This window comes from Colletotrichum acutatum (assembly GCF_030867785.1).
Source record: "Colletotrichum acutatum strain CBS 112980 chromosome Unknown BDZ83scaffold_55, whole genome shotgun sequence".
Lineage (NCBI taxonomy): Eukaryota > Fungi > Ascomycota > Sordariomycetes > Glomerellales > Glomerellaceae > Colletotrichum > Colletotrichum acutatum.
The window spans coordinates 79052-103484 of record NW_026849049.1 but is presented as its reverse complement, the minus strand read 5'-3'; the positions used below and the strand labels follow the sequence as shown (position 1 = coordinate 103484).

The following is a 24433-nucleotide window of genomic DNA, read 5'->3' as shown; positions in this document are numbered from 1 at the left end:
GAGGAACAATTTATAGAGTATGGCTGCTGCGATAAGTTAACTTTGGTTTGATTAAGATTGATGTTTGGCTGCTAAAGCTTTTGAGCATGTGCTCCACATCTAGCAGCACTCGGCGTCATGATGGAACAATTTCTTATACGAACAAAGCTGAGGTCTTAATTTCGAAGGCCCCCTTATTTCTAGGTGGTCTCTGTCCATAGTGCGGCATAGTTGGTATCCTTTCGAGCTCCCTACCTGCTACACACACTTCTCTACTGTAGTCTACATTGTCCTGACTACATGTAGCTCCTATCGGCCAGTCGGGCTAACCCTCAGCCCGAGGTGACATGAAGGGGACCGTGGCCGTCATCTACAGGGCAGCCAGCTCCATCAGAGTCAAATTCCACCACACAGGTAGCATCAATACCAATAGCGATGCCAATGAACTCGGTATCCTTTTGCTGCGTGCCGCTACCAAGGACGTTGCCGTTGCTGTCCTTCACCTCACACGTCTTGGGCGCGCCCCCAAAGTCTGACTTGCAGTGGAAGACTCGTCCGGTGTCCCAGCAGTCGCCTTCGATGGTGAATGTGCGGCCGTCACCAGTGTTGTAACAGGGAGAGTGGTCGTTGGGGTAAGACTGATCGTAGACAGCCTCGCCGGCGTCGTTGAGAATGGCAAAGCCGGTGTAGCCGCCATTGGTGCCAGATCCGCTGGGGCCACCAATAGCACCGAAGGCGCCAGATGACCAGACGACTCGAAGGTGCTCGGCGTACACAGATGTTGAGATGCCCAAGATTCCGAAGAAGATGGCATGGACGGAGGAATACATGATGGTCGGCTTTGGTAACGTCGTATAAAGATGTGACAGTGTCTCGATGCCAAAGATTGGTGTGGTTTTGGCGCCGTTGGATCGTAAGAGGTCTGTTCTCTGAGAAGATGTGAAGTGTGATGTGGTGGTTATAATTGTTCCTCTTCAATGGCCTTCATACGAGAGATTTATACTAGTGTTGATTGTTTCATCAGATACACATAGACATCAAAACCTCCAATTTTCTAGGCATCCTCAATCCACAATTCTCTGATGTCATAGCACCCAAGCTCTTGATCAAGTGGTGTATCGCGTCTCGGTTCATATGTGTAAAATCAGGAGCCCAAACTATTTTGCATCCACTAAAGGAATGTCTTCCTCGCAGAATATGAGAATAATCATTTCTCTTGCTAATCCTTGTGGGGACTGATGCCAAATTTGGAGCAAGTCTGTCGATTATCCTCCGATTTCTCAGGCTTTGGCACGGATATAGCCATTGGCTCAACTCAATAAGGTTGCCTAAATCGGGTTCAGTATAGAATTTGCCGAAGCCTAGCTGAAGCCTTGCTGATGCTAACTCCACAGCTTCCCACTTCTTAACAGGCCACGGTGTAGATCATCTCAGATACTGCTCAGCTGAAAGGCCGAAGATGGATTGGCGGAGCCCCCCGGTCTATCGATCGACACCGGCTCAAGTCTAACCCCAGACAAACTTGAAGTCCGACAGAATGCGTGTGCCGCACTACCGTATGTTATCCTCCGGTGCGGTTTCAAGCCTTGTCTCTGAATTGAGGTCAGTTTTCGCTCGCATTTTGAACATCGCCGTCTCTACGAGTCCGCGCCCATTGGCGCAATCGGCAGCTGTTACTACACTCACTTCATTCGTTCCAACCATTGGAACCGAAACCTCTGCGGGAAGTCCGAATGAGAGACGCACTCACGCTCTACTTTATTGAGATTATTTTCAGACAGGGTGGGGAATACTTCCCATCATATCGACGTTGGGAGCCAAAGATCTCGATCAGGTAGGTACTCGGGAGTCCTGTCAACGTGCCTTCTTCTCGCTCATTTGGTGAATAGATGCTATTGCGTCTCCCAGCGAGAGAATGTCGAGACGGGGGCTCGGACACGGGTCATAACCTCCTCGTGTTTCGGAGAGTCTATATAGCTCACCACCAACTTTTGCACAAATCGAATTGAGGGAATGGAGCTTATGAAGTGCCTGGCTTCGATTAGACTGCGGGGTTGGGGTTGCCGATTCTCTCTCTCTCGATCTGAGTTCCGAACACATCACATTCACAAGCAACTACTCTCGCATCTACTTCTACCCGTGTTCACTCAGATAGCTGCGGGAAGCTAGGCCATAGCTTGAGCACTTAGGTGACAACGGACCATGAAGTTACGATAGACGAGGAGAATTGAGTAAAGTTTGAGGCCTCCATTATCCCCATAGGTGATCAAAAACAAAAGAGATCAATTGCTCCGTCACAATGGTTACAAACGGCGCGATGCATGTCGTTGATGGCCAATTGCAATTAAAGGCGTCGTTTCCACTAGACTACCTTACCTTGTATATTATAATCTGAAGAGCTTCATTCTAATATTTCTCATCCCAACTTCTTGCTTACTCAATGTTGGGGACAACTATGACGAAAGTAGATAATTGTAGTTACTGTTCGGACAATTGAATTTTCTACTCGAATTTTCTACTTGTATCCCTTACAGTAAATCTATCCTTGAGCGTCCACTCGTATTTGTCCGTATTTGTGCGACCATGTTTGCAGTGAAGAACAAGGCACTCATCCGAAAGTCAATCGCCTCAATACAAGAAAAAAGCCACATCCTGAGCAAGAATGTACACTAGCTTGTAAAGTGACAGCTTATAGTGTTCTTCCGTACAGCGCTCTGCTGGGGCTGATGGTAATTGCCAAGCCTTTCCAAAAACTCTCTTCGACTGAGTATTGCAAGAGCCTTGCTCGCAGCGTTGAAGATGCTCGTACTCGGATCCGAACTACCTAGCTGGGGGATTACTAATTCGGGCTCCTTTGCTTGTCCGACACAGTCCCACGCACATACGACATTGTTTGGCCGTACACCTCAACCGACAGCTAAATTCTATCATGGCAGGGCCCAAGCGAGGTTCCAATCATGCATGTCTAAGCTCATGACTAACACTTCCGGACTCTAACACTGACCCGTCCGGTCCGTCTTGTCGCCTTGGCCCCACCTCAACTCCGCGGAATTCGGGACGTTCGATCGAATGAAAGGAGGAGGATAGCCCCGGTGGTGATGCACAAGCGGGACGGGTGCTGATCAACTGCATGCCGCGTGGGACAAGGTTCCACTCATGATGGCACGGAACCTCGAAACCTTTCGGTGTACACAGGCCTTGCCCAATTCCGGTGCGGGGATGCTATCAATGCCGTGTCTTTCGTGTGCTGGTGCCCCAGTCATCTCAAGTTTATAATGTCGTCGATCTGTTCATCTCTTTACTGTCGGAAGGTAAGACAAATCACCGTCGTATTTCACCTTCATTCACCATGGCCCAAGCATTCGGAAATCTACCCAGCGGAGTCGTAAAGGTCCCAGAGAAGTTCACTCTCAAGGTGCCGGACCAGAGCGTGGACGAATTTCAGCAGCTGCTCCAGCTATCGAAGATTGGGCCGGAGACCTGGTACAACAAGCAAGAAGACGGCCAATTCGGCGTATCTCGTAAATGGCTCATTAACGCTAAAGAAGCCTGGTTGAAGTTCGACTGGCGCAAACAGGAAGCTCGCATCAACTCCATACCGAATTTCAAGGCAAAGGTCGATGATGCAGATCTCGGAACCGTGGACGTCCACTTCGCTGCCCTGTTCTCCAACAAGAAGGACGCAACACCAGTCATCTTCATGCATGGCTGGCCCGGCTCATTCCTCGAATTCTTCCCGATGATCGACTTGCTTGTGAGCAAGTACACACCCGATACCCTGCCGTACCATGTCATTGTGCCGTCTCTCCCGGGCTATGGACTCTCTGCTGGCTCAATTCCGCTTGAGAAAGAGACTCAACAAGAGGCTGTCGCACGCAGTCTGCATCAGCTGATGCTTGATCTTGGATTCGGCAGCGGGTACGCTGCTCAAGGCGGTGACGTGGGAAGTTTCATGGCTAGAATTATGTCTGGCTACAAGGAGTGCAAGGCATTTCACTGTGAGTCAAACCAACAACATCGCGCGAAGCCCAAGATATTGACAATATAGTGAACATGTTGATGCCTACCCCGGAGGATGCTGCTGGTGGCACCGATGGGTTGACATCTCAAGAACTTGAACAGACTGGCAGGATGTTGAAATGGCGCTCAACTGGAATGTCATATGCCCTAGAGCACGGCCTCCGACCAGCAACCATCGGCTTGGTATTGTCAGCGAGTCCGCTGGCGTTATTGGCTTGGTATGATGTCTTTCCAATCTCTTCTGGTTTCTTAGACTTACAGAAAAATTGCAGGATTGGCGAAAAGTACATCGAGTGGGTGGACTCGCGTTACCCGCTTCAGCTGGAGACCATTCTCGAGCTCGTGAGTCTGTACTGGTACACGGACACGTTTCCAAGGAGTATCTACCCGTACCGGCCCTTGGCCAAGGCCATGTCTAGCGAAGGCGGTGGCACAACCATCTCTACTTCGAAGGAGACGCCGTTGGGATACTCGTGCTTCCCAGCCGAGATTGGCCTCATGCCAAAGGTGTGGGCAGAAAAGTCATTCCCCAATCTCACGCAGTATCGCACGCATGAGAAGGTAAGATATCAAAAGTTCTGTGTTAAAGGAGCGATACTGACTGCGTAATCAGGGCGGACATTTTGCGGCGCTTGAGCAACCGGCGTTATTGCTGCAAGATGTGGAGGATTTTTTAGCTTCTCTCAAAGCCGCTTCCAAACTCTGACTTAAGCCTCAAGATCTGGAGTCAGGTAGTTGAGAGTCTTTTATGTGACAGATTGATGTCAGATTAGGTAAAAGGTACGCCAGGTGAGGATATCAAAATACGATTGTTATTTTCAGTCATAAATTCGTAAACACCGTGGAAACTACTAGGCATCCAACCATCTGTCCACTTTCTTCCGTGCACCATCCTACGCTTCGAATCTTTCCCTCGACATGGTCCTCAAGTCGAAGCCCTTTATACTGCTCGCCGGAGCGTCCTGGCCTACTTTGCATGCACATCGACTATATTGACTTGAGTCTGCTTCTGATTCTTGATGGGGTCGTGGAACTCCGACGGACGGAAGTCTTGAGTATACGTCACTTCTCCATTCGTCCTTGAAACGGGGCTGTATCTCCTTTTCCGTTGCCAAAACCTGTAAAAAAGTAAATCTTGTTAGCTTTGCTCCTTCTCTTGGGGCCAGGAGCGTTTCAGTTGGGGCTGGAGCTTCTCGGGGACTTACATGCAAGCACCGACGACAACGGCCATCAAAATCACACCAGCACCGATGCTGACACCAACAATGATTTTCTTATCGACGCCATCAACCTCACCATCGAGCACCCCAGGAGGATTTGTACTAGTAGCAGATGCACTCGGACTCGGCGTGAACTCCTTGGGGACACCACTGCTCGAGATCAACGGCTGCGCATTCGATCCGAAGCTGACTACGTCTTGGACAACAGCCTTCGTAGCCACCGGGAAGACCGCTTCAACCCCCGACGCGACGGCTGTGATAAATGTCTCCGTCGCAACAAACTTCCGCAGAGTCTGAAGTTGTGGCGGACAGTTGATCAAGCCCGTAGTCAAGCATTCTATACCGGTATAAGTCACCTTCTTACTCAGCGTTGTCGTGGTAAGCTCCTCTTGACGCTTCTCCTTACTAGTCGCACTGGCAGAGATACTGGTCGCTGTTGTAGTCGGAACACGCGTGCTGGCACAGGCGTCTCCGAGCGTAGTGTAAAACAGCGGAATCTGGGTGTTGGGCACCGGACCCCAGATGCGGTCGCCGATCTGGACTGAGGCGCCGGCCGCAGCACCGAGTGCAAACTGATACGCGTTGACGGCCCGTAAGACGCAGCCGTCCTCGTCTGGAGTCGACAGGGCCGTGACGCCGGTGCTCAATTCAGCAATGTTGGCAAATACGCTGACTTCTATCCCGGCTGAGGCACCTGGGACCTTGATAGTGTTGTTGAAGAGTTCAATCTCCTTGCTGTCGACGGGAGACGAGATCTCAATGCCGGCACTAAAGCCTGCGCGGAGAATGGCTTTGAGCTCCACGCCGGCGGTCTCGATGATAACGGGGAGGAATTCGAATTGGCCACCCTTGCTAGAAATTCTGAATTAGCGACGGAAGGATCAATTTGAAACAAAAAAGAAACCTACAAGTTTACACTGGAAACATTCTTGGAAAAGAGCGCGATATCAAAGCCGACTTCATCGTCCATCCGAAGGTGAAAGCCGCTACTCATCTGAAGCTCACTCTCAACACTCAAGATTAGGTCGATGGAAAATACAACGCCCAGAAGCAAGTCGTCCCCAATCTTCGAGCCTAGGGGAGTAGTTGATGTGTAGAGGTTGAGCGTGTACGACAAGCCAGCTGACAAGGTGGTGTCAAGCTGCATATAAATCTCCAAATCTTCAAACCCAAAACCTAGGCTCGCCTCGGGGAATGAAGGAACATCGAGGTCAAACGTGATGTTCAGTGGTGGGAAGTCAAAGTCATCAGCATCTAAGCCGTCAGACAAGTTATCCATCACGCCGGAAACATAGTTCTTGGCATATGTGGTAATGTTGTCGAAGGTCTCTTCAAACTCGTTTCCAATTTCAGTTGCTACCTTCGTTGCATTGAAGGTGCCGTCGATCGTGAGGTGAGCACTGGCTTTGCCTTTGATATAGCACTTAGTGCACACAATCTCAATGCCCGCACTTGCTGTGACGTTGGCACCAGCCTCAACCTCTTGCTCACTGAGAATGAGATTATTAGTATGTTGCTTTCCTCGAGTTATTTCCTCGAAGTGTTAATACTTACTACTTGAAGAGAATTGCATTATCAAATCCAGTGTCAAGTGAAGTGCTGTTACTGAACTTGGTCTCTCGTCCCTCAAGCCTTGCGTTGGAGAGATACCGACGGATGGCTAGCAGTGTGTTGGAAGCTGTCTTGCCAGGGCTGCTTCGCACCACCATATCTACCGGGGTTTCATACTGGCTAGCCGCAACGGTCCAACTGACTGTAAATGCCCCCAAAAGAAGTGAAGTGAGTTGTGGGAACATTGTTTGCACTGGCTTCTGACAATGAGAGGCTGAGGAGAGGAGTCTGATCTTTTTTCAGTTGAACTTCATCGAGAAAGCGTGGGAATGATGCTCAATTTGACTATCCTAGCATCCCCAGTCTCATGGTTTGATGTGCAAAGGGGTCCATACCCCCGACAGAGCTTCACGAGCCTGATCCCCAAAACGCGAAGTTTGTTGGTTCAGCCCATGCAGTTCGCCGGTTGGCGCAGCAGAACCCCGGCTTGAATAATGTCTCAGCCGGACGCAGGGGCCCAACCTGGTGCTCAACTGCGATGACTGGGTTGTGATCTCCCTGGACCTTCCAAAATGTCACAGCCTTCTAACAGGCTGAGGCGAGTTGCAGCCAATATAAGATTGATGGAAGCTAATTTCTAGTCGAAGGCTGATCATCCTAGCACAGGTACGCGGCGATGGACAAGATCATGGCAAGTTGGCAACCGAAGCTGCGGCGCCGTTGAGAACATAGCATTCTCCTTGCTCATGCAAATTGAGGGCTGTCATCTTACTGAAGAAAGAAGACCCTCGTAGGGGTGTCGAGTTTGAAACATGAAGTGGTGATAGGCAACACTATCTCGAGTCAGGTTGGTTCGTCGCGACCTGCATGTCGTGACCACCCTATTTTGTGTCGGACAAGGCTAAGAAGGGTGGCTTGCTGCACCAAAACCGCATGAGGAGCACCCCACTGGCCATGTGGGATCACTGCAGTTGCATTCAGCCGAATCTTTTTTTAACCTTCTGAACACCATCACCAAGCTTCGCCACGACGCGTCAAATAATGCAGAAAGAAATAATTCGACTACAGTTTTGAATCATTTACATAGTTCGCGATGCCAAAATGGACGGAACAAGACATCAAAAAAGCGGGAATCGGCGTATCCAACGGCAAACCCGCGCGCAAAGCCGCCAAAGACTGGAGCATCCCCTACACCACCCTCGACCACCGGCTCACGCCCGGCAGGAAGGCATGCAGAGAGGCCAAGCAGAAATACCAACGCCTCAGCGTGTCTCAAGAGAGATCCCTGGCTGCCTGGGCAATTTCGCAGGCGGAGCAGGGCTTCCCCGTCACCCGCCCTCAGATCAAGGAGTGTGCGTTGAAGGTGCTCGCCACGCAAGGTGGCACCCGCGGGCCCAGTAAGAGGTGGATTGAATAGGTATAAGAAGGCGAAGGGGACAGAGGCTCAGGCAGTGGGACAGGCAGTGGCGGACGGTAGAGCAGGGGTAGAAGCTGGAGTCGCTGCACAGGTCGGGGCAGGGGCAGAAGTTGGGATAGTGGTAGAGGCTGGAGAAACGATAGAGGCAACAATAGTAGTAGAGGACGAGCTAGTGGCAGAGACTGGAACAGTGATAGATGTCGAAGCCGAGGTAGAGGCAGTGGACATGAAAACTCCAGCCAGCGAGAATAACAACGAAAACTTGGAGGCGTGGGAGCCGTGACGGCCCCCACGTTGTGTTGGTTGTTTGATTGTAGCCTACTGCAACGATCCCTCCGCAGGTTCAAGGGGGCACATATGCAGCTCCATGTTTCAGGCACGTTTTTTGCAGGTTTGGCGGTGGCTCATGAGTCGCGACCAACGAGACCAACTGCATGGGAAGCGGGCAGTGGTTGTCGGCGTTGGAACGGCGTTTAGTTTTCACAGGAAGATATCTTGCCAGTAGCGGGTTCATCGATTTATTGACTGACGGCCGACCAGCCACTTTGACTTAATTCGTTTTGCCGTGTCGGGCTTCTAAATAAAGACCAACATAGATATCACGATGCAGCAACGGCTTTCGAGTTGTTCGGGAGGTCAAACACCTTGCCCGGATTCATAATCCATCTGAAAATACGTAGTCAGTATGGCGCAAGCATACCATTCAGATGATCAATAGACTTACTTTGGATCCACCGCCTGCTTCAGCGTCCTCATGAAGTCAATGGCATCAACGCCGAGCTCATCAACAAGACAGCCCTTCTTTCCAATCCCAATGGCATGTTCTCCCTGCAAGTCAAAGATCAGCGTGACTGTCGATAAATATTTTATCGTCAAGGGAAACAAAAAACTCACTGAAACAGTACCCTCCATCTCCAAAGCTCTGCCCATCATATCATGAACACACTTGGCAACGGAAGCCCGCTGTTCCTCGTTCTTCGGGTCATACATGACCGCTTGGTGGAAGTTGCCGTCTCCAACATGTCCAATGACGCTTGCAAAAAGACCGAGCTTGCCAGAGTCTTCTTTGGACAATGCTGTAAAACAGATTTGATTAGCGAACTTCTAGACCTCGAGACGACGTAATAATCAGACATTGACATGGTTGCGAAACTTACTAATTATTTCGGCCAATCTCGAAATCGGCACAGCCACGTCCGTAGACCAGAGAGAGTACCCCTCGGGCTTGATCGATGTCATTGTCCAAAGAGCTCCCTTTCTCGCGGCCCATAGATCGGCTTCTTCCTGCTTGTTTCTGGCGAAGAAGACCTTGCGCGGCTTGAACGGCTGCACAATCTCCTTGACCCTAGCAACATCTCCCCTGATACCGTCGGTGGTCCCGGCGAACCTAAACAACAAAAGTCAGCGCAAGTAGAGGAAGAGAAAGGAAGTAAAGTCACAACTCACTTCAAAAACAACGTCGGAGTCTCATCCCACGCAGTCTTCCTCACAGCCTCACTCCCATGCCGATTAATAACCTCCATCTGCACCTCATCCAAAAACTCCAACGCCCCAAGCGGCACCCCGCTCCTTATCAAACCCGTCGCCGCCTTCGCCGCCTCCTCAATCGTCCCAAACGACAACACCGCAACACTCGTATCCGCCGGCGCGACAGCGAGCTTCACCGTCGCCTCCGTCACGATCCCCAACGTGCCCTCGGCGCCAACAAACAGGCTCGTCAGGTTATACCCGGCCGAGTTCTTGCGCGGCCGCCGGCGCGTCTTGATGACGCGCCCGTCGGCGAGGACGACGGTCAGGTTGACGACCCAGTCCTTCATTGTGCCGTAGCGGAAGGCGTTTGTGCCGCTGCAGTTTGTGGAGACCATGCCGCCGATGAAGGCTGTGGGGGAAGGGTCGAGCGGGAGGAAGAGGCCTGAGGATTGGATTTCTTTGTTGAGGGTCACCCAGTTTACGCCTGGTTGGACGACGACGTCCATGCTGGGTTTGTGTTAGGACTGGTGGTCTTCGTGGTAGAAGGAGGTGGGGAAGTACTCGTCAGGGTGGAAAGCAATGATCTTGTCCATGTGCACAAAGTCGATGCAGATTCCGCTGTATGGCGACGAGAAGCTTCCCTCGACAGAAGAGCCAGCGCCAAAAGGCACTGAGACTGGTCAGAACTCTGATGACAGTGGCGATAGCTCCAAGAACAGGATACTGCATGGGCTCAGGTTTGAAGAGGCAACTTACCCATAGGCACATTGTACTTGTTGCAAACCTTAGCTATCTGCGAGACATCCTCTGTCGTTCTGGGATAGACAATAGCCACAGGGCGACCGCTCGAGTTTGACGTAGACCAATCAGAGTGTCCATGCACCTCAATCTCATCTTGATCGAAGCTGACTGCGCCCTCACCCAGAGCATTGGAGATCTCCTGGGCCGCCTTGATAAACCTTTCAGCGTATTTCCTCGGCGATTTGTGGTTCTGGATTTCACCGTACCTTTATCATTTCCTTCCGGCTCGCGAAATCCACATGAGATAGCTTCGCTTGTCCCTCAATGGCCGGTCCCGAGGTGCTGGATCGGCCGATGAGGTATCCGGCAAAGAGCGGGATGGCGCCGAGAACCAAGAGTTGGAGAGGTATGAGTTTACCGCTTTTCTTGGATTGTGGCCCCGTGTGAGCTGATCGGAAGAACTTGGCTCTCGATGAGCTGGTTCCTGAAGCAATCGGCCGGGGTAGTGCGCGTCGACTGGTGCCACTCGTTAGAGCGCGACAGCGCGTGAGTACGCGGAATGCCATTGTTTTGACTCGTTCTGCTCCGATGTGTTTTCCTAAGTTGACTGTTGACTGAAGGATGTTGTGGTCAGTCAAATGCCCCGTTGATGAGCCGCGATATGGTCCGTCACAAAGGGAGGTTGAGAGGGCGGGTGCAACGCTCTAATGACGCGTTCCGCCGGATAACTCAAGTTGGAAACCCTAGGATGTGTGCAAAACGCAGAATTTAGAATATAAAATCGTGGGCCTATTAAAACTCGTCAATTGGAAGATGAATTCAAGTCGCAAGACAGTGAGACCAATGGCCGCGCGCAACGAGTGCCGGAACTACCAAGGGGGGAATCTCCCTCCCCTGGCCCCGGAAACCGGACGAGGATTGGGCCGAGGCAAGCCGTCTGGTCCCGTCACAAACGAAGCCCGGCCACTCATCGCAGCTCAACGGCTGCAATACGTTATCTACCAGTGTTTAAATACCTATTCGAGGCTTCCTTTCTCACAGAGTAAGCGCGGCGCGTTGAATTCTAGCATAATGAGGGAATGAAGAAGTGTATGAGCTATAGAACAACATTGGTACTCATGCTACCTCAACTTGAATGAGAATCCGTCGCAAATTCGCTCCAATAAGACGCCGAGGTCATCACGAATAAGTCAGCCGGGATCTCATCAACGATAGTGACTCACTCACAACCTCACTCGCCATCCCGCACCCTCTCACCTCACCACGAGCTTTACACATTTTACTCCCATAAGTCAAAGCGTTCAATAATCTCAAACCTCAAAATGCCACCCTCAACCCCCCTAGCCCTCCCGAAATCCCACCCCTCCCCCGCAATATTCCAAGTCCTCCTCGACCGCTACAAATCCCTCCGCCTCACATCCCTCCTCCTCTCTCCATCCTGCTTCGGCTCAACCCACGCCCGCGAGGTCGTCTTCCCCCCAGAGAAATGGGTATCCCGCCTCACGAACCCCGGCGCGACAACAATAATCATCTACGAGGACGCGACACCATCCCCAGATACGCTCCCGACCTCAGCAACATCTTCTACAGACAACGATGACTCTGCCTCCTTGGGTAAAGCCCTTACGGCAGAGTGGCTAGCAACACTGACAATAACCGGCCCCCTCGACGCAGAAACCCTCTCAACCTCTCTCCTAGACTTTGGTCCGAAACACCAACCCTCACCAGACGTCCCCATGTCTCAATACGTCATAAACGGCATGTTCGTAACACCGTCGGCACGGGGGAAACAACTCGGCACCAAACTACTCGAATTCGCCAAAGCCCATGTCGCTTCAGAAATAGCAACTACCCACGCAGAAGGGAAGGAGAAGGAGAGAGCACGGATATCACTCATCGTGGACTACGACAACGAACCCGCCCGCAAGACGTATGGGAGATCTGGATTTGAGATTGTCCGTCGTTATTGGTTTAATGATTACCGTGAGGGAAGGGAGTCGAGGACCGAGGCGGCGGTAATGACGCTTGATCTTTGATAATCGTTGCATGAGGACCAAAAAGCCCGATTAACTTGCCGTTAGACATTGAGTATGATCATTCGCTTAGGAAGCGGAAAAGGTCGCTGTCGATGACCATAGACGGAGGTAGCGAGCATCATTGTAGATAGATGCACGTCATGTCACGAATTCACTTTATCAGAGGCTTTGTCTTCGGTAAATGTTTTATTGTTTTTCATATCAATCCATCAATCCCCGAATATCTAGAAACCCAGTCACCAGTCCGTCGCATCTGTCGACTATGGACAAGATCCAAGTACCTCGTTATCATGTCCAAAAACAATATCTTCAGAAGAGACCTTCGGCAACAAACAAAACCTTCTGGGCCTTCTCTTCCCCCAACTCTCCCTCGAGCCAAGCAACCGCCTTCTCCTCCAGCATCTCCCAGCTGTCCCGCTCCTCTGGGAGGACCTTGCGCAGGAAGGCAATGACTGCAGAGGTAGACATGACTCCCTCGTCATCAACACCAAGCGAGCGCAAAGCGTTCTTCACCACCTCCAAAGTAGTGCCAATGATGTTGAAAATTTCCTTCGAGGAGTCCCAGCTACCGTTGAAGTTCTGGAGCGATACTATGGCAGAGAACGGATCGGTAGGTGATGAGAAGTTGTCGTATCCCGGTAGCACAATGTTGAGAGAATCTTGGCCCTTTTTAAACTTCTTCTTCTTCTTCGACAGGTCGAGAGTGGCTGCCGCAGCAGGGACGGCAGCCGGGGCAACTTCATTTTCCCAATCATCATCAGGATCTTCACCAGGAAGGGGCATGCTTGCAGCTTCAGACATCTCCCGTTGGTATAGATCCAGCAGAGCGGCGTCAACCTGGGCGGTGGGAGGAGCCAGCGCGGCAGCTTGGAAGATGGGAGGCTCTCCGTTGCCAGACCATTGAGAAGCTGCGCTTGAGCTGCCAAAGAGATTTCCAATCTGTGGCACGGAAGATGTAGACTGGTCACTAGCAGACCGATGAGGAGCGCTACCAAATAGACCTCCAGTCTGGGGCACGGAAGAGACAGAATTGGCAGCCACGGGTTGACCAAACAATCCTCCACCTGATCCAGTTCCACCAAACAGAGATCCTCCAGCCTGCCTTGAACTGGCTGGAGATGCGCCGAATGCACCAGCGGCAGAAGAACGTGAGCCAAACGGGCTGGTGGAAGCTGGATTGGGTGGCGCAGAAGCCGTGGGTTGTCCAAACAAGCCTCCGCCAGATCCGCCAAAGCCCCGAGATGCTCTAGTTCTCGGTGAAGCACCAAAGGCACCAGTGACAGAAGGACTTGAACCAAAGAGACCACCGGCAGCTGGAGTAGACGACGGGGAAGGGGCTACAGGGTGGCCGAACAAGGATCCGGTGGGCTGGCCGAAGGCCGTAGGCGCTGTCCGATGTTGCTGTTGCTGGGAATTGGAAGAACCTACTCCGCCGAACAACGAACCGCCGGTAGGTGGTGCAAATGGGTTTGAGGAAGCCGTTGAGGTTGACATACCGAACACTGATGCGCGTGTTGCTGATGGGGAAGCGGCGCCGGATGACATTGATGAGTTTTGACCGTCATCATGAGCTCGGGACCGTGATCGGGAAACCATGCCTCCCCGACATAAGCTAGGACCTGACCCCCTCTGGAGATTCGAGAACAGATTTTGTGTCTCAAGTTTGGCCTGCTCTGGGTTGACCTGCTCTATATTGGCGGCGGGGATGTTTGGAATGTCGTTCTGCTCAACAGCAACAAAGGAGCACCATTTGCCTCCAACCTGAAACTGGATGCCGAGTCGGACGGCCTCTCGCTCAACCATGCTGGGGAAGCGGCCGGGATTCTGTGCTTCTAGAAGGTTGCCATCTTTACCCTTGGCGTGGTAGATCCAGCCACGGCCTTCTTCCAGTTCCTTGACAGCCTTGCGAGCGGCGAGCTGATGAATTGTCTCGGCCTTTTCGTCCAGCAGGGTGATGGGAATTTGGAGCTCCAAGGGACCCTGGGATGAGGTGCCGCGCAGAACCAAGGCCTCGGGAGTCTTGGATCTCAGCTCTCTGTCGGGAGAAAGCAAGAGATAGACAGTGGTGCGGCTGAAAGGGAAGAGAGGCGGGATCTGGAAAGGAGCTTGAATAATTTTGGGCGGCTTGACTGTCGGAATGTGGGAGTACCGCTCTAGGCCAGAGCCGTCGTCTTGAGCCTGGGAATCTTCCATGTCAACGTCGTCTTCTGCGCTGGTGTCAAAGAGGGAAATTGGCTTGGCGGGCTTTTCGGGTTCTTTGCCATTGGCTGTCTTCTCGCGAGTCGCCTCTTCGGGTTCAATGATATCAAAGTCATCTTCAGGCTCCGTCTCAGACTCGGCATCGGCATATTTGACTTCGAGGGTATAATCATTGATATGGGGAGTGAGAGCTCCCTTGAGCATGCGTACAACTTTGCCAGACATTTTCTCACCCTCGGAGACAGATTGCGAGAAGCCATTGCCAGCTCGAGCGAGGCCTTCGATGAGAGAGTGGCTGACACCGCTGCCGACACCCAGGGTAAAGAGACGAATGGCGCCCTTGGACTCACGAACCAGTCTGTCCACCATGCCGAAGAGGCGACCATGGTCCCAAACCTCACCGTCAGTGAGGACGAAAGTCTCAAGATCAAGGTCGATGTGGCGTCGCTCGAAAGTTGACTCGATGGGGTTGTAGATCTGGGTGCCTCCGTAGTTGGCGGAAAAGGTGTCAATGTGTTGCATGGCAGTCTCCATGGTGTTCTGGTCATACATGACGGACTTTGGGAACAAGAAATCATGCCTGGAGCCAAAGCTGCAGATGTTGAACATGGAACCAACAGGTAGAGATTTCATAAAGACTCTTAGGGCATTCTTGAGATCTTGCATTTTGTTTCCCTCCATAGAACCGGAGCGATCACAGATAAAGACAACTTCGGGCTTGGTGGCAGCAATCTTGAACTTGGGCACAAGGGTGGCCATGAGAGCCTGCTGATGAGGGATAGTGGGGTGCGTCTCGAGAACAGCAGCTGGGTTGGAGGTGTTTGTCGCAATGACCTGGACAATGAAGTCGCCTTCCAGTTGAGCAGTGCCTAGGGAGAGGGTGGCACTCGCAAGCTGGAGAGATGGTGTGGCGCTGGCGTCCATGGTGGACGTTGAGCCGACAGAGACAGAAATGGGATGCGAAGGTGACTGGATCGACTTGATAAAGCTTCCAGCCGGCACTTGGGCATCAACTACGATTCGGATACCGTCCTGTGCAGAAACGTTGGTGGGCTTGGCCAGCAATTCGCCGGGGAATGCGCCATATCGTGGGGCAATAGAAGTAGGAATGGTGAACCTAATGCCGTCGACTTCGGCGTCGTGCTTCAACTCGCCAAGGTATTCAATCTCAACTGCGATCTGGGCGCTAGCGGGCACGTTGCCAATGGTCGTGGTGAAGACATCGCTTGCGTCAGGGAGTTGCTCCAAGAGACCAGCAGTCTGACCCTTGGCAACAGCCTGGTTGTACGTCTTGCGAGCAGCAGTCTTCTCTTGGACAACGCCACGAATGACACGAGTGTTGTCGATGGTGCAGGTAAAGGCAACTACGGACACGCCGTCATAGAGGGGGAAGGTGTAGCGAAGCTCGGGGATGGCTGCCGTCGATGAGGGATTGATAAAGGTTTGTGTGAGAGTTGTCCGAGATGTCGATGCAATGATGCGAGCGTGCACCGACTGGGAAAGTGTGGGAAGATATTGCCGTGCGTGTCTCTGGTGGCGATGCGGATCAATGAAGTAGAGACCACAGATGTGTTGATATGCAGGCTGGACCCCAAACAGACCGGGTCCGCCACTGGGGTGACCAAAGACCATGATGGAGGTAGTTTCGTCGGGTCGATTAGATGTGGTGTGATGAAAAAGGGAGACTCGTTGGGATGGCTAGCCGTGAGGTGCAGTAGATTGAGCTGTTTTCTGCTGGCTGCTGGGAATGTCCCACTTTGTGTTGTTGACTGAGATGCCCCTGGGATGTGTCGTCGTGTACCAGCGACGTCTGTATGAATATGCGCAAGGGGATAGGCGGTGATGAAGTTTGCTGTAAGGTTGAGATGGGTTGATGTAAGAAGAGGAGGATACACACAGAGACCTGAGAACCTGAGGACTCTTATATGCATCCATCACCAAAGGCAGGACCGGCCGTTGGCGGCCGCTCCTTCTCGGTCGTTCGTCAAGCGTCACCTAGCGCTGCCAAAGTAGGTACCAAAGGCAATTGCAGGCAACAGCTCCCTACCACAAAGAGCCAATCACAGCTCGCTTTGAGACTGAATGAAAAAATCTGATTGGCCGAGGTGATCAGGTCGAAAGCTGTCTTTGGTCAGCAACTTTGACGCTAGCAGGGGAAGACAGATACGTACAGGGGCATCCAGTGACTCGCAGGGGTGGCTTCGCCCCATAATCGTCCGCCATCTCCACTTTTGTCCACCAGAACGTTGTGCGCCGCTGCGTACTCCGCCCCAGGCTGACTTTCCACCACCACGCAAAGCCAATCAGACCTTGTCTCTGTCACCTTCCAGAATTCGAATACCACAAGGCATGAACCACCTAGAGCGGGTATCGACATACGGGTACCGACAGGCAACGATCGGATTTGGTAAGGCTGAAGCAGCAGTTCCTTCCTGCCCAGCATCTGCAACAAGGCAGATACCTACCTATTCTACCGTACCTAGGTATCTCGAAGTGTGCAAGTCTTTCAGTCTCGGCCAATTCTTTCCCGCTTCTGACACCGAGTTCTGAAAAGCATCAGCAACTCACCTTCGAGTTCCCCGCTTCTGCCTGGATCGTGAAGCTCGCCCCACTTACTCCGATTCATCGGATTTCCATACTGATCATTACATCCATCGACCCAACAGATATTGGTATTTCTCAAGTCTTTAACTCTCTTCTATTTTTTCTCTAAAGAAGAGGCTATTCGGCTAATCTTGTTGCCAGTCCCAATTTCAAAATCGAATCTCTCCCCTTGAACAAAACAGTGCATCAATACCTTGGCGCACTGCTGTCGCCCTCCCACAATGTCACAGCCTACGCCATGGGCATCAGAGCCGTCAACATCAGTCATGGATGCACCGGCAAACCCTCAGTCCAAATCGCCCTTCAATAAAGTTCCTCTCGAGGTTCTCATTCGCATATCTGATCAGTTGTCAACTCCCGACCTGGGAAACCTTCGTCTGACATGCAGGTCCATAGAACAGTCCATGTTCAATATGTTCATGAAGGAGTTCTTTACTCAACGCCAATTCATGCTCACCGAATTCAGCCTACAGACCCTCATCGACATCAGCAAGTCACGGCTGAGTGATTGTCTCGACCATGTCATCATCGGCCTCAACACATTCACACGTCATTACTTTTCCCCAGGAGAGGAAGCCAATGAAACCCGCTACCGCGAAGCCCAATCCGATCATCACACCCTAGTGAACAGCGGTCAAGATGTCGCTATGCTGACGGAAGCTTTCAGAAACCTCAAGAACCTCAAAACTGTTGGCATCCGTGACTACCACTCCACGGGAAGGGGCTTTCGGGATGGTTTTGAGGTCAGCTGGGCGAGTTACGGCGCCACCACGCTCCGGCAGGATACCGGAGTAGATCTTCTGCGCATACCTATCGATGAGATGGTTACCTACACCAACAAAGTTTTCATCACCCTCTTCACCGCACTAGGCAACGCGGCTGCCCGGCCCAGTGCCTTCGAACTGCACCGCCATCAGCAAGGCGTGCCCTCTGACGACGCTTACAACCTCTTCACCAAATACCTGAAGCCCAAGGTCGTCCCCGTCCTCGAGGGCATCGAGACCTTCATGAGTGTTGTGAACGTAGCAACTGGCCCCTTCCGAGTCACGTCACTCACAGGTAGCATGGGCACTCAACAACGGCGTCGATACGACTATCTCCTGCGTCTTTTCTTGGGTTACATGCCGAACCTCAAGCATTTGCGGTTGAACTTTGCACACCCAGGCCACAACACTGATGCTGTCGATGAATTTATCGATTGGCTGGGTACACCTGCATCCAGCGCTATTTCTGAACCCTACGATAATCAGCTACCGACGCCTCCAGCTCCGGTGGCATTCTCCCACCTCGAAGAGGTTAACTTGGGTTTCGTAGAAGTTGAGCCGAAGAGGCTTCTCAAAGTTGTGCAAAAGCTTGCGCCGACACTCAGCAATCTCGAGTTGTGGAAGGTTACGCTCCTCGCCCGTACAGGAGCTGTCCAAGGGGATTATAACGCGAGAGGCGACATTTCCATTATCAACATGTGGGCTCGATTCCTCCAGAGTCTGCGCGACGTTCCTAACCTCGATCTGAAACACATCATGGTCGGCTGTCCTGCTCAGCGCATGTCTATGACGAGCACCAGGGTGTGGGTTCAAGCCACAGATGGGGTGCCAGACAAGACTGTGGCCAGACGCGAGTACACAGGCATCGACTGGAGGCATTTTGTGGGAGACTTGGCCAAGCAAATCATGGTTGATATCCCGCCCGAGCGTGAGCGCAACCCGGATTCGGACGAAGAAGATGACGAGGATACGAATGGTGACATGGACGACGACATTGACGATGGCATCGATGGCATGGACGACGACCTGGACAATGACATGTTGGAAGATGACATAATGGAAGCGATCCAAGGTCAGTAATTACGTGCTGCAACCCTTTTGAGCTCTTGCGAGGCGCCATTTTTAGAGTCATACGGTTTAGTCAACGTGGTAGCTGCTTCAGTGGCCGTGGAATAGGATGACGGAGCTGGCGAGGGGTGAAAACTACATAACGGCTGACGACTTGATACCCGATCCAGAACAAATGGAGTCAGGAGGCTACTTTCCAGATGAGATTGAGGAAGTGCTGGATGGCCTCGAAGACACGATAGACTACGAGCAAGGCTTTTACCCGATCGTGTTTCAGTAGACGGTGGTATAAGAGTACAATTAGGCCCGAGTCGTAATTCTGCTCGACTTTTCTTCCTATGATGAACACTTTTTGGGGCTCCCAGAGAATCTTGGTGACTGGAGGGGATGTCCAGCCATCGAGTCGAGGATTTGAGGTTTTCCGTCTGGTGATGCTGGCCATGTAATTGCTTCTCGAGGTGTATTCCGGCTGGTATAGAGCCTGGAGTCGGGATGAAAGGATCCACCATGTACATATCTAGGCAGCTGGCCCGCTCAAGGAAGTCAATCAGGGTTGGCAAACGGATGAGCATGAAGCGATTCAGATACCTCAGATGGCAAAGTTGAGGTACACTGCAATTTGAAGCCAAGGCATTGCTCCAGGCAGGAGCTCCTCTAAAACTAAAGAGCACCTCTACCTAGGGGGGAGACATCGTCAAGTACCCAGGTACCTTGATTGGCACCTAAAAGTGCCCGCCAGTGAGATACTCCGTACCCTTAGTAGGTGGTACGGTGGAACCTTGATATTGTAGCTTGAGACGGCACGTGAACTCGTGAGGACCTCGAGCAGTCGCGGTGGCTCGTGCGCCAGGCACCAGCGGCGTTGGTGCCTGCAGGACCATGTTGGTTCGTCCAGAAGGAGCTGAAAGCGTGCGGCACCTTCCACCCAGGTCCCAAGGTCCCAAGGTACAAGGTGAGGTAGCTCCAATTGGCAATGAGCTGACTTGTTTTTCTGATCCGAAGTCAAAGGAGGCACAGCGAAATAAATCATCTCGACTCCCTTTCATCTTTGCGCTATTGATCTTCACTTTCTTTTCCATCTCAGAGTCTCACTCAACCACCATCAATTGGACTCGGTCACTCAATACGGACCCCCCTGTCATACTTTCGAAGCTTTGTTTCCCTTACTCAAGCTCCCCTGTATACGTTGCCGCATAACCTCCACATCCCGCCCACAATGTCCGCTCCAAGGAGATCAGGGAGAACAGCTGCTGCAGCTACGAGCGCTGCTCCCACTACCCCTGCGGCCCAGCCATTGGCTGGCACTGTCATCGCCATCAGTGGCACCTTTGACAAGAAGCGAACGGATCTTGAGTCGTGGCTTTCCTCCCTCGGTGCGGGCATCACTAAGTCAATTACCAAGAAGACTACCCACCTTGTTACAACACTCGAGGAATTCAAAGCTGTAACCACCAAAGTTGCCTCCGCCCAGAAGAATGGCATCTTCATCGTCACCCTTGATTGGGCCGAGAAGTCCGAGTCTCAGGGGTCCAAGGTCGCCGAGAGCGATTTTGAGCCTGGCAAACCCACAACAACCAAGGCAAAGGCCGCCCCAGCTGCAGCCACCAACGGTTCCACAAAGAAGAATGGAGCTTCAGCGCAGTCCAACAGCTCTCAGCAGAATGGCTCGCAGCCGCAGTCTCAAGCCAGCACTACGTCCAAGGCCAGTGCCGCAAGCAAGAAACGCGCCAAGGCAGATGTTCAGTCTGACAATGACAGTGATGCTGATGCCAAACCCAACGTGAAGAAGCAAAAAGCTGCCGCCGGTGCCAAGGGCAAGAAGAAGGCTGCTGATTCTCCGGTCGCGGCTGACGATGCTGATGACAAGACCGACGTGAAAAAGAAGGCTGCAACCGGTGACGCCCAAACCGCCTCCAAAGGAATCGTGGTTCCTCTTGACGAGGGTTGCAAGGTCCAGGGGAATGTCTACATTGCACCTGACGGTGTCATTTACGACGCATCTCTGAACCAGACAAACGCCTCGAACAATAACAACAAGTTCTATCGTATCCAGGTATGTACACGCCCGCTCATGCTACTAGTCCAAGCCGTCATCTAATCATTCCCACAGCTTGTCCAAGATGGCAAAACCTTCAAGACGTGGACCCGCTGGGGCAGAGTCGGAGAGTTTGGCCAGTCTGCTGTCCTCGGCAACGGTAGTCTCGATGACGCATTGAAGAACTACGACAAGAAGTTCAAAGATAAGAGCGGTATCGCCTGGGCCAAGCGCGCAGACCCTCCCAAGCCCGGCAAATATGCTTTTGTTGAGCGTAGCTACGAGCCAGATTCGGATGATGATGAAAACGACGAGGACGAGGGGCCGGCCAGCGATGTCAAAAAGGAAGACGACGACAGCGACGACGACATGGCAGACCCCGTCAAATCATCCCTTCCTCAACCGGTGCAGGACCTGATGGGCCTCATCTTCAACCAGCAATACTTCCGCGAGGCCATGACCTCCATGAACTACGATGCCAACAAGCTGCCCCTCGGAAAGCTCAGCAAGAATACCATTCTCAGGGGTTTCCAGGTGCTTAAAGACTTGGCTGCTCTTTTCAACGACAGCACGCTGGCTGACTCCGAATACCACATGTCCGTCCCGGCTGCGACTGAGCACTTGTCCAACTCGTACTACTCGCTGATCCCCCACGCCTTTGGTCGCAACCGCCCACCCATCATTGGCTCTGGTGCTATGCTGAAGAAAGAAGTCGACTTGCTCGACAGTTTGTCCGACATGAAGGTCGCAGCGGACCTTATGAAGGTTGATCGCAAGAACACGGACGTCCACCAAGCCGACAGACAGTACCAGGGTCTCGGAATGGAGGAGATGACTCCTCTCGACCGCAAGAGCCCAGAGTTCACCCTTCTTGCCGAGTATCTGAATGGATCCAAGGGCTCTACCCACGGTCACACCTACAAGATCGAGGACATTTTCCGGATTGAACGACAGGGCGAGCTGGAGCGCTTCGAAAAGAGCGAGTTCTCATCCATCAAGTCCGACCGCAGATTGTTGTGGCATGGCTCCCGAGTCACCAACTATGGTGGTATTCTCAGCCAGGGTCTCCGAATCGCCCCTCCTGAGGCCCCCGTGTCGGGCTACATGTTTGGCAAGGGCATTTACCTTGCAGACATGTCGAGCAAGTCAGCAAACTACTGCGCCTCCTATAACTCAGGGGGCCAGGCGTTGCTGCTGCTTTGCGAGGCCGAGCTGGGAGACCCAATACAGAAGCTTACAAACGCGAGCTATAATGCTGGCGATGATGCAAAGGCGGGCGGCATGTGGTCCACTTGGGGTCAGGGTAATACCGGGCCGAGCAAATGGAAGGATGCCAGCTGCGTCAACCCGGACCTCAAGGGTATCCAAATGGTGAGGACAAGCCGCGCCCCAATTGCAACGCAAAGACCTAATACTAACGATTCCGCAGCCTGACGTGAGCGTTACACCAGGCCCAACCAATGTTCCAGGCGCATACCTCATGTATAACGAGTATATTGCTTACGACCTTGCCCAAGTCCGCCTCCGTTACTTGTTCCGCGTCAAGATGTGAGGCAGCGAGTGGAGGGGCAAACAAGGATCTGATAGCATTGCTTCCAGATAAAAGGTATCATGACCCTCGAGACGGGGTCGCATATTTGCATGGAATTCGGCCTAGGTAAGAGGTCTTTAGCTTTTACTCCGTTATCACTGGCAACTGGCGTTCGATGTATTTAGGTAAATAAAAGAAACAACTGACTTGCTAGTATTCATGCATGTTGCCTGCTTGCTCATTGCCATCATATGTGAATATGCTATGACAACATTCGACATCACCGTGCCATTGGTTAGTAACCGTGGATTTGACGTATTCGACATTTTGAACTCTACAGGAAGTTGAGGTCTATCAATTCTCTGAGCGCCCAGACCTCTGCCCTCCAGACTCGACGAGATCATCCATTTCACCAGCATCTTTCCCACGCACTGCCTCCACCTGCTCATACACTCTGTCTAACCCCCAAATGGTCCAAACCACACACCCCAGTACCGCAAACTCCATCAACACAGTCATGAACAGATACGTCGTCGTATCTCCACTCACTGCACTAAACCTTTTCTCCCCGGTACTAACATAGGCAATCGTATAAGAGATCCGCACCACCATAAAGGGAAAACACCCCGCGAACCCAACCATGGCCCGCTTCTCTGCCTGCGGGATCCGCTTCCACTCTTTCGCAAGTAGCACAAAGAGGAGCACACCCCAGAAGTAGAGCGCGGCAAAGAGGCCTACGCCTGCCCTCGTGAGCGTGCCGGGCGCCGTGGCGTCGGACGTCTTTTTGGCTGCGAGGATGTAGTCTGCGATGGAGATGCCGAGACCGGCCCAGCATATTAGTTCGGGGATGCGGAAGTGCCACTGTGTTAGGACCTGAACGAAGGAGTTGCTGTTTCCACGGGGCAATACGTCAGCGCTGATCCGTAATGCATATGCGCGCCTTTCTACCCTATACAAGTGGTGGGCGCAGGGTAAGGGGAGGAGGGAACTTACACCCTCTTGAGCAGATCAAGCAGTACAAACGTCAAGAGAACGAGACCCAGGGACTCGCAGACGAATATGGCGGCCCAGACTGCGCGCGAGGAGTTTGTGAGTGTTCCCAGCATGCAGCCAGCGCCGACGATGCGGATGGTGGAGATGAAGGAGATGCCGAACCAGCCCATTTTCTTTTGGACGCGAAAGAGAATGCCGAAGGCGAGGTAGATTAGGAAGACGATGATTTGGGCGATTGCTACACCGTCGCGGTATCGAAAGGAGCGTGCCATTGTGATATTATTGCTGCTGATGCTCGCCGGGTGTAGGTTTTGATGATGTTGAGAAGGGGAGAAACACCAAAAGTGAACCAGTGTTAAGAGGAAAACAAGTCAATCCAAATACTGTAAAACTTCTTCAATGATCTTACGGAACGATCTTTTACATTTGTACGTACGATGCCTCCGATCATGTAAGCTCACGCCGGACGGACCTTCGGCGCAGACCTACAATGTCCCCCGGCTCCCGCTCGGGAGGCCGCTCATGGGGGACCCAGTCTACTCTGTTAAGCGAGTGCGAGTGCGCTACGGAGTATTCGCACCAGGCAAGGCGGTGCTGCGGATTTCTTGGGTCTCGCCCGAGGTCCAATAGAAAGCATTGCGACATACCAGGACGGATTTATGAGGATTCGATCTGCCAATTTGCTTACTTTTCAACCCCTGGATGATGGGCGGATCGTCTGCTCAGCCCTGCTGTAAGGTAGGTAGGCACGGTAGGGCAGGCGTCAAAGGATTAAGACAGCCACAATCCATCCCTCATCCAAGAA

The 24433-nt window shown here is 52.3% G+C and overlaps 9 protein-coding genes across 9 annotated transcripts; 4 read left to right on the top strand and 5 right to left on the bottom strand.

The window, feature by feature from the left end:
* Positions 1 to 59: 59 nt before the first annotated feature.
* Positions 60 to 973, bottom strand: BDZ83DRAFT_623797 (uncharacterized protein). The gene has a single exon (XM_060508402.1). The coding sequence runs from the start codon at positions 807 to 809 to the stop codon at positions 312 to 314; it is 498 nt and encodes a 165-aa protein (XP_060364229.1). The 5' UTR covers positions 810 to 973; the 3' UTR covers positions 60 to 311.
* Positions 974 to 2889: 1916 nt separating this feature from the next.
* On the top strand, positions 2890 to 4840 carry BDZ83DRAFT_623794 (epoxide hydrolase). Its single transcript, XM_060508401.1, has 4 exons — positions 2890 to 3977; positions 4028 to 4217; positions 4272 to 4560; positions 4613 to 4840. Exons 1-4 carry the CDS (start codon positions 3329 to 3331, stop codon positions 4703 to 4705), a joined length of 1221 nt encoding a protein of 406 aa, XP_060364228.1. The 5' UTR covers positions 2890 to 3328; the 3' UTR covers positions 4706 to 4840.
* Positions 4841 to 4966: 126 nt separating this feature from the next.
* On the bottom strand, positions 4967 to 6928 carry BDZ83DRAFT_579135 (uncharacterized protein; the record flags this gene model as incomplete). Its single annotated transcript, XM_060505205.1, has 6 exons — positions 4967 to 5117; positions 5205 to 5607; positions 5647 to 6071; positions 6128 to 6360; positions 6424 to 6709; positions 6774 to 6928. 6 exons carry the CDS (start codon positions 6926 to 6928, stop codon positions 4967 to 4969), a joined length of 1653 nt encoding a protein of 550 aa, XP_060364227.1.
* A 1858-nt stretch (positions 6929 to 8786) lies between these two features.
* Positions 8787 to 10964, bottom strand: BDZ83DRAFT_752827 (glycolate oxidase; the record flags this gene model as incomplete). The annotated part of the gene is made up of 8 exons (XM_060514260.1): positions 8787 to 8853; positions 8912 to 9015; positions 9082 to 9263; positions 9345 to 9574; positions 9634 to 10164; positions 10219 to 10327; positions 10414 to 10606; positions 10665 to 10964. The coding sequence occupies 8 exons, from the start codon at positions 10962 to 10964 to the stop codon at positions 8787 to 8789; spliced, it is 1716 nt and encodes a 571-aa protein (XP_060364226.1).
* A 636-nt stretch (positions 10965 to 11600) lies between these two features.
* On the top strand, positions 11601 to 12588 carry BDZ83DRAFT_359943 (uncharacterized protein). The gene has a single exon (XM_060502571.1). The coding sequence runs from the start codon at positions 11721 to 11723 to the stop codon at positions 12432 to 12434; it is 714 nt and encodes a 237-aa protein (XP_060364225.1). The 5' UTR covers positions 11601 to 11720; the 3' UTR covers positions 12435 to 12588.
* A 17-nt stretch (positions 12589 to 12605) lies between these two features.
* On the bottom strand, positions 12606 to 16727 carry BDZ83DRAFT_623789 (von Willebrand factor type A domain-containing protein). The gene has a single exon (XM_060508400.1). It carries the CDS (start codon positions 16263 to 16265, stop codon positions 12744 to 12746), a length of 3522 nt encoding a protein of 1173 aa, XP_060364224.1. The 5' UTR covers positions 16266 to 16727; the 3' UTR covers positions 12606 to 12743.
* Positions 16728 to 17458: 731 nt separating this feature from the next.
* Positions 17459 to 19081, top strand: BDZ83DRAFT_579299 (F-box domain-containing protein; the record flags this gene model as incomplete). Its single annotated transcript, XM_060505221.1, has 1 exon — positions 17459 to 19081. One exon carries the CDS (start codon positions 17459 to 17461, stop codon positions 19079 to 19081), a length of 1623 nt encoding a protein of 540 aa, XP_060364223.1.
* A 928-nt stretch (positions 19082 to 20009) lies between these two features.
* Positions 20010 to 22849, top strand: BDZ83DRAFT_623781 (poly polymerase catalytic domain-containing protein). The gene is made up of 3 exons (XM_060508399.1): positions 20010 to 21122; positions 21180 to 22475; positions 22534 to 22849. The coding sequence occupies exons 1-3, from the start codon at positions 20286 to 20288 to the stop codon at positions 22654 to 22656; spliced, it is 2256 nt and encodes a 751-aa protein (XP_060364222.1). The 5' UTR covers positions 20010 to 20285; the 3' UTR covers positions 22657 to 22849.
* A 140-nt stretch (positions 22850 to 22989) lies between these two features.
* BDZ83DRAFT_700732 (uncharacterized protein) lies at positions 22990 to 24015 on the bottom strand (the record flags this gene model as incomplete). Its single annotated transcript, XM_060511434.1, has 2 exons — positions 23629 to 24015; positions 22990 to 23524 (listed from the first exon to the last, which is right to left on the bottom strand). The coding sequence occupies exons 1-2, from the start codon at positions 23898 to 23900 to the stop codon at positions 22990 to 22992; spliced, it is 807 nt and encodes a 268-aa protein (XP_060364221.1). The 5' UTR covers positions 23901 to 24015.
* Positions 24016 to 24433: the final 418 nt, after the last annotated feature.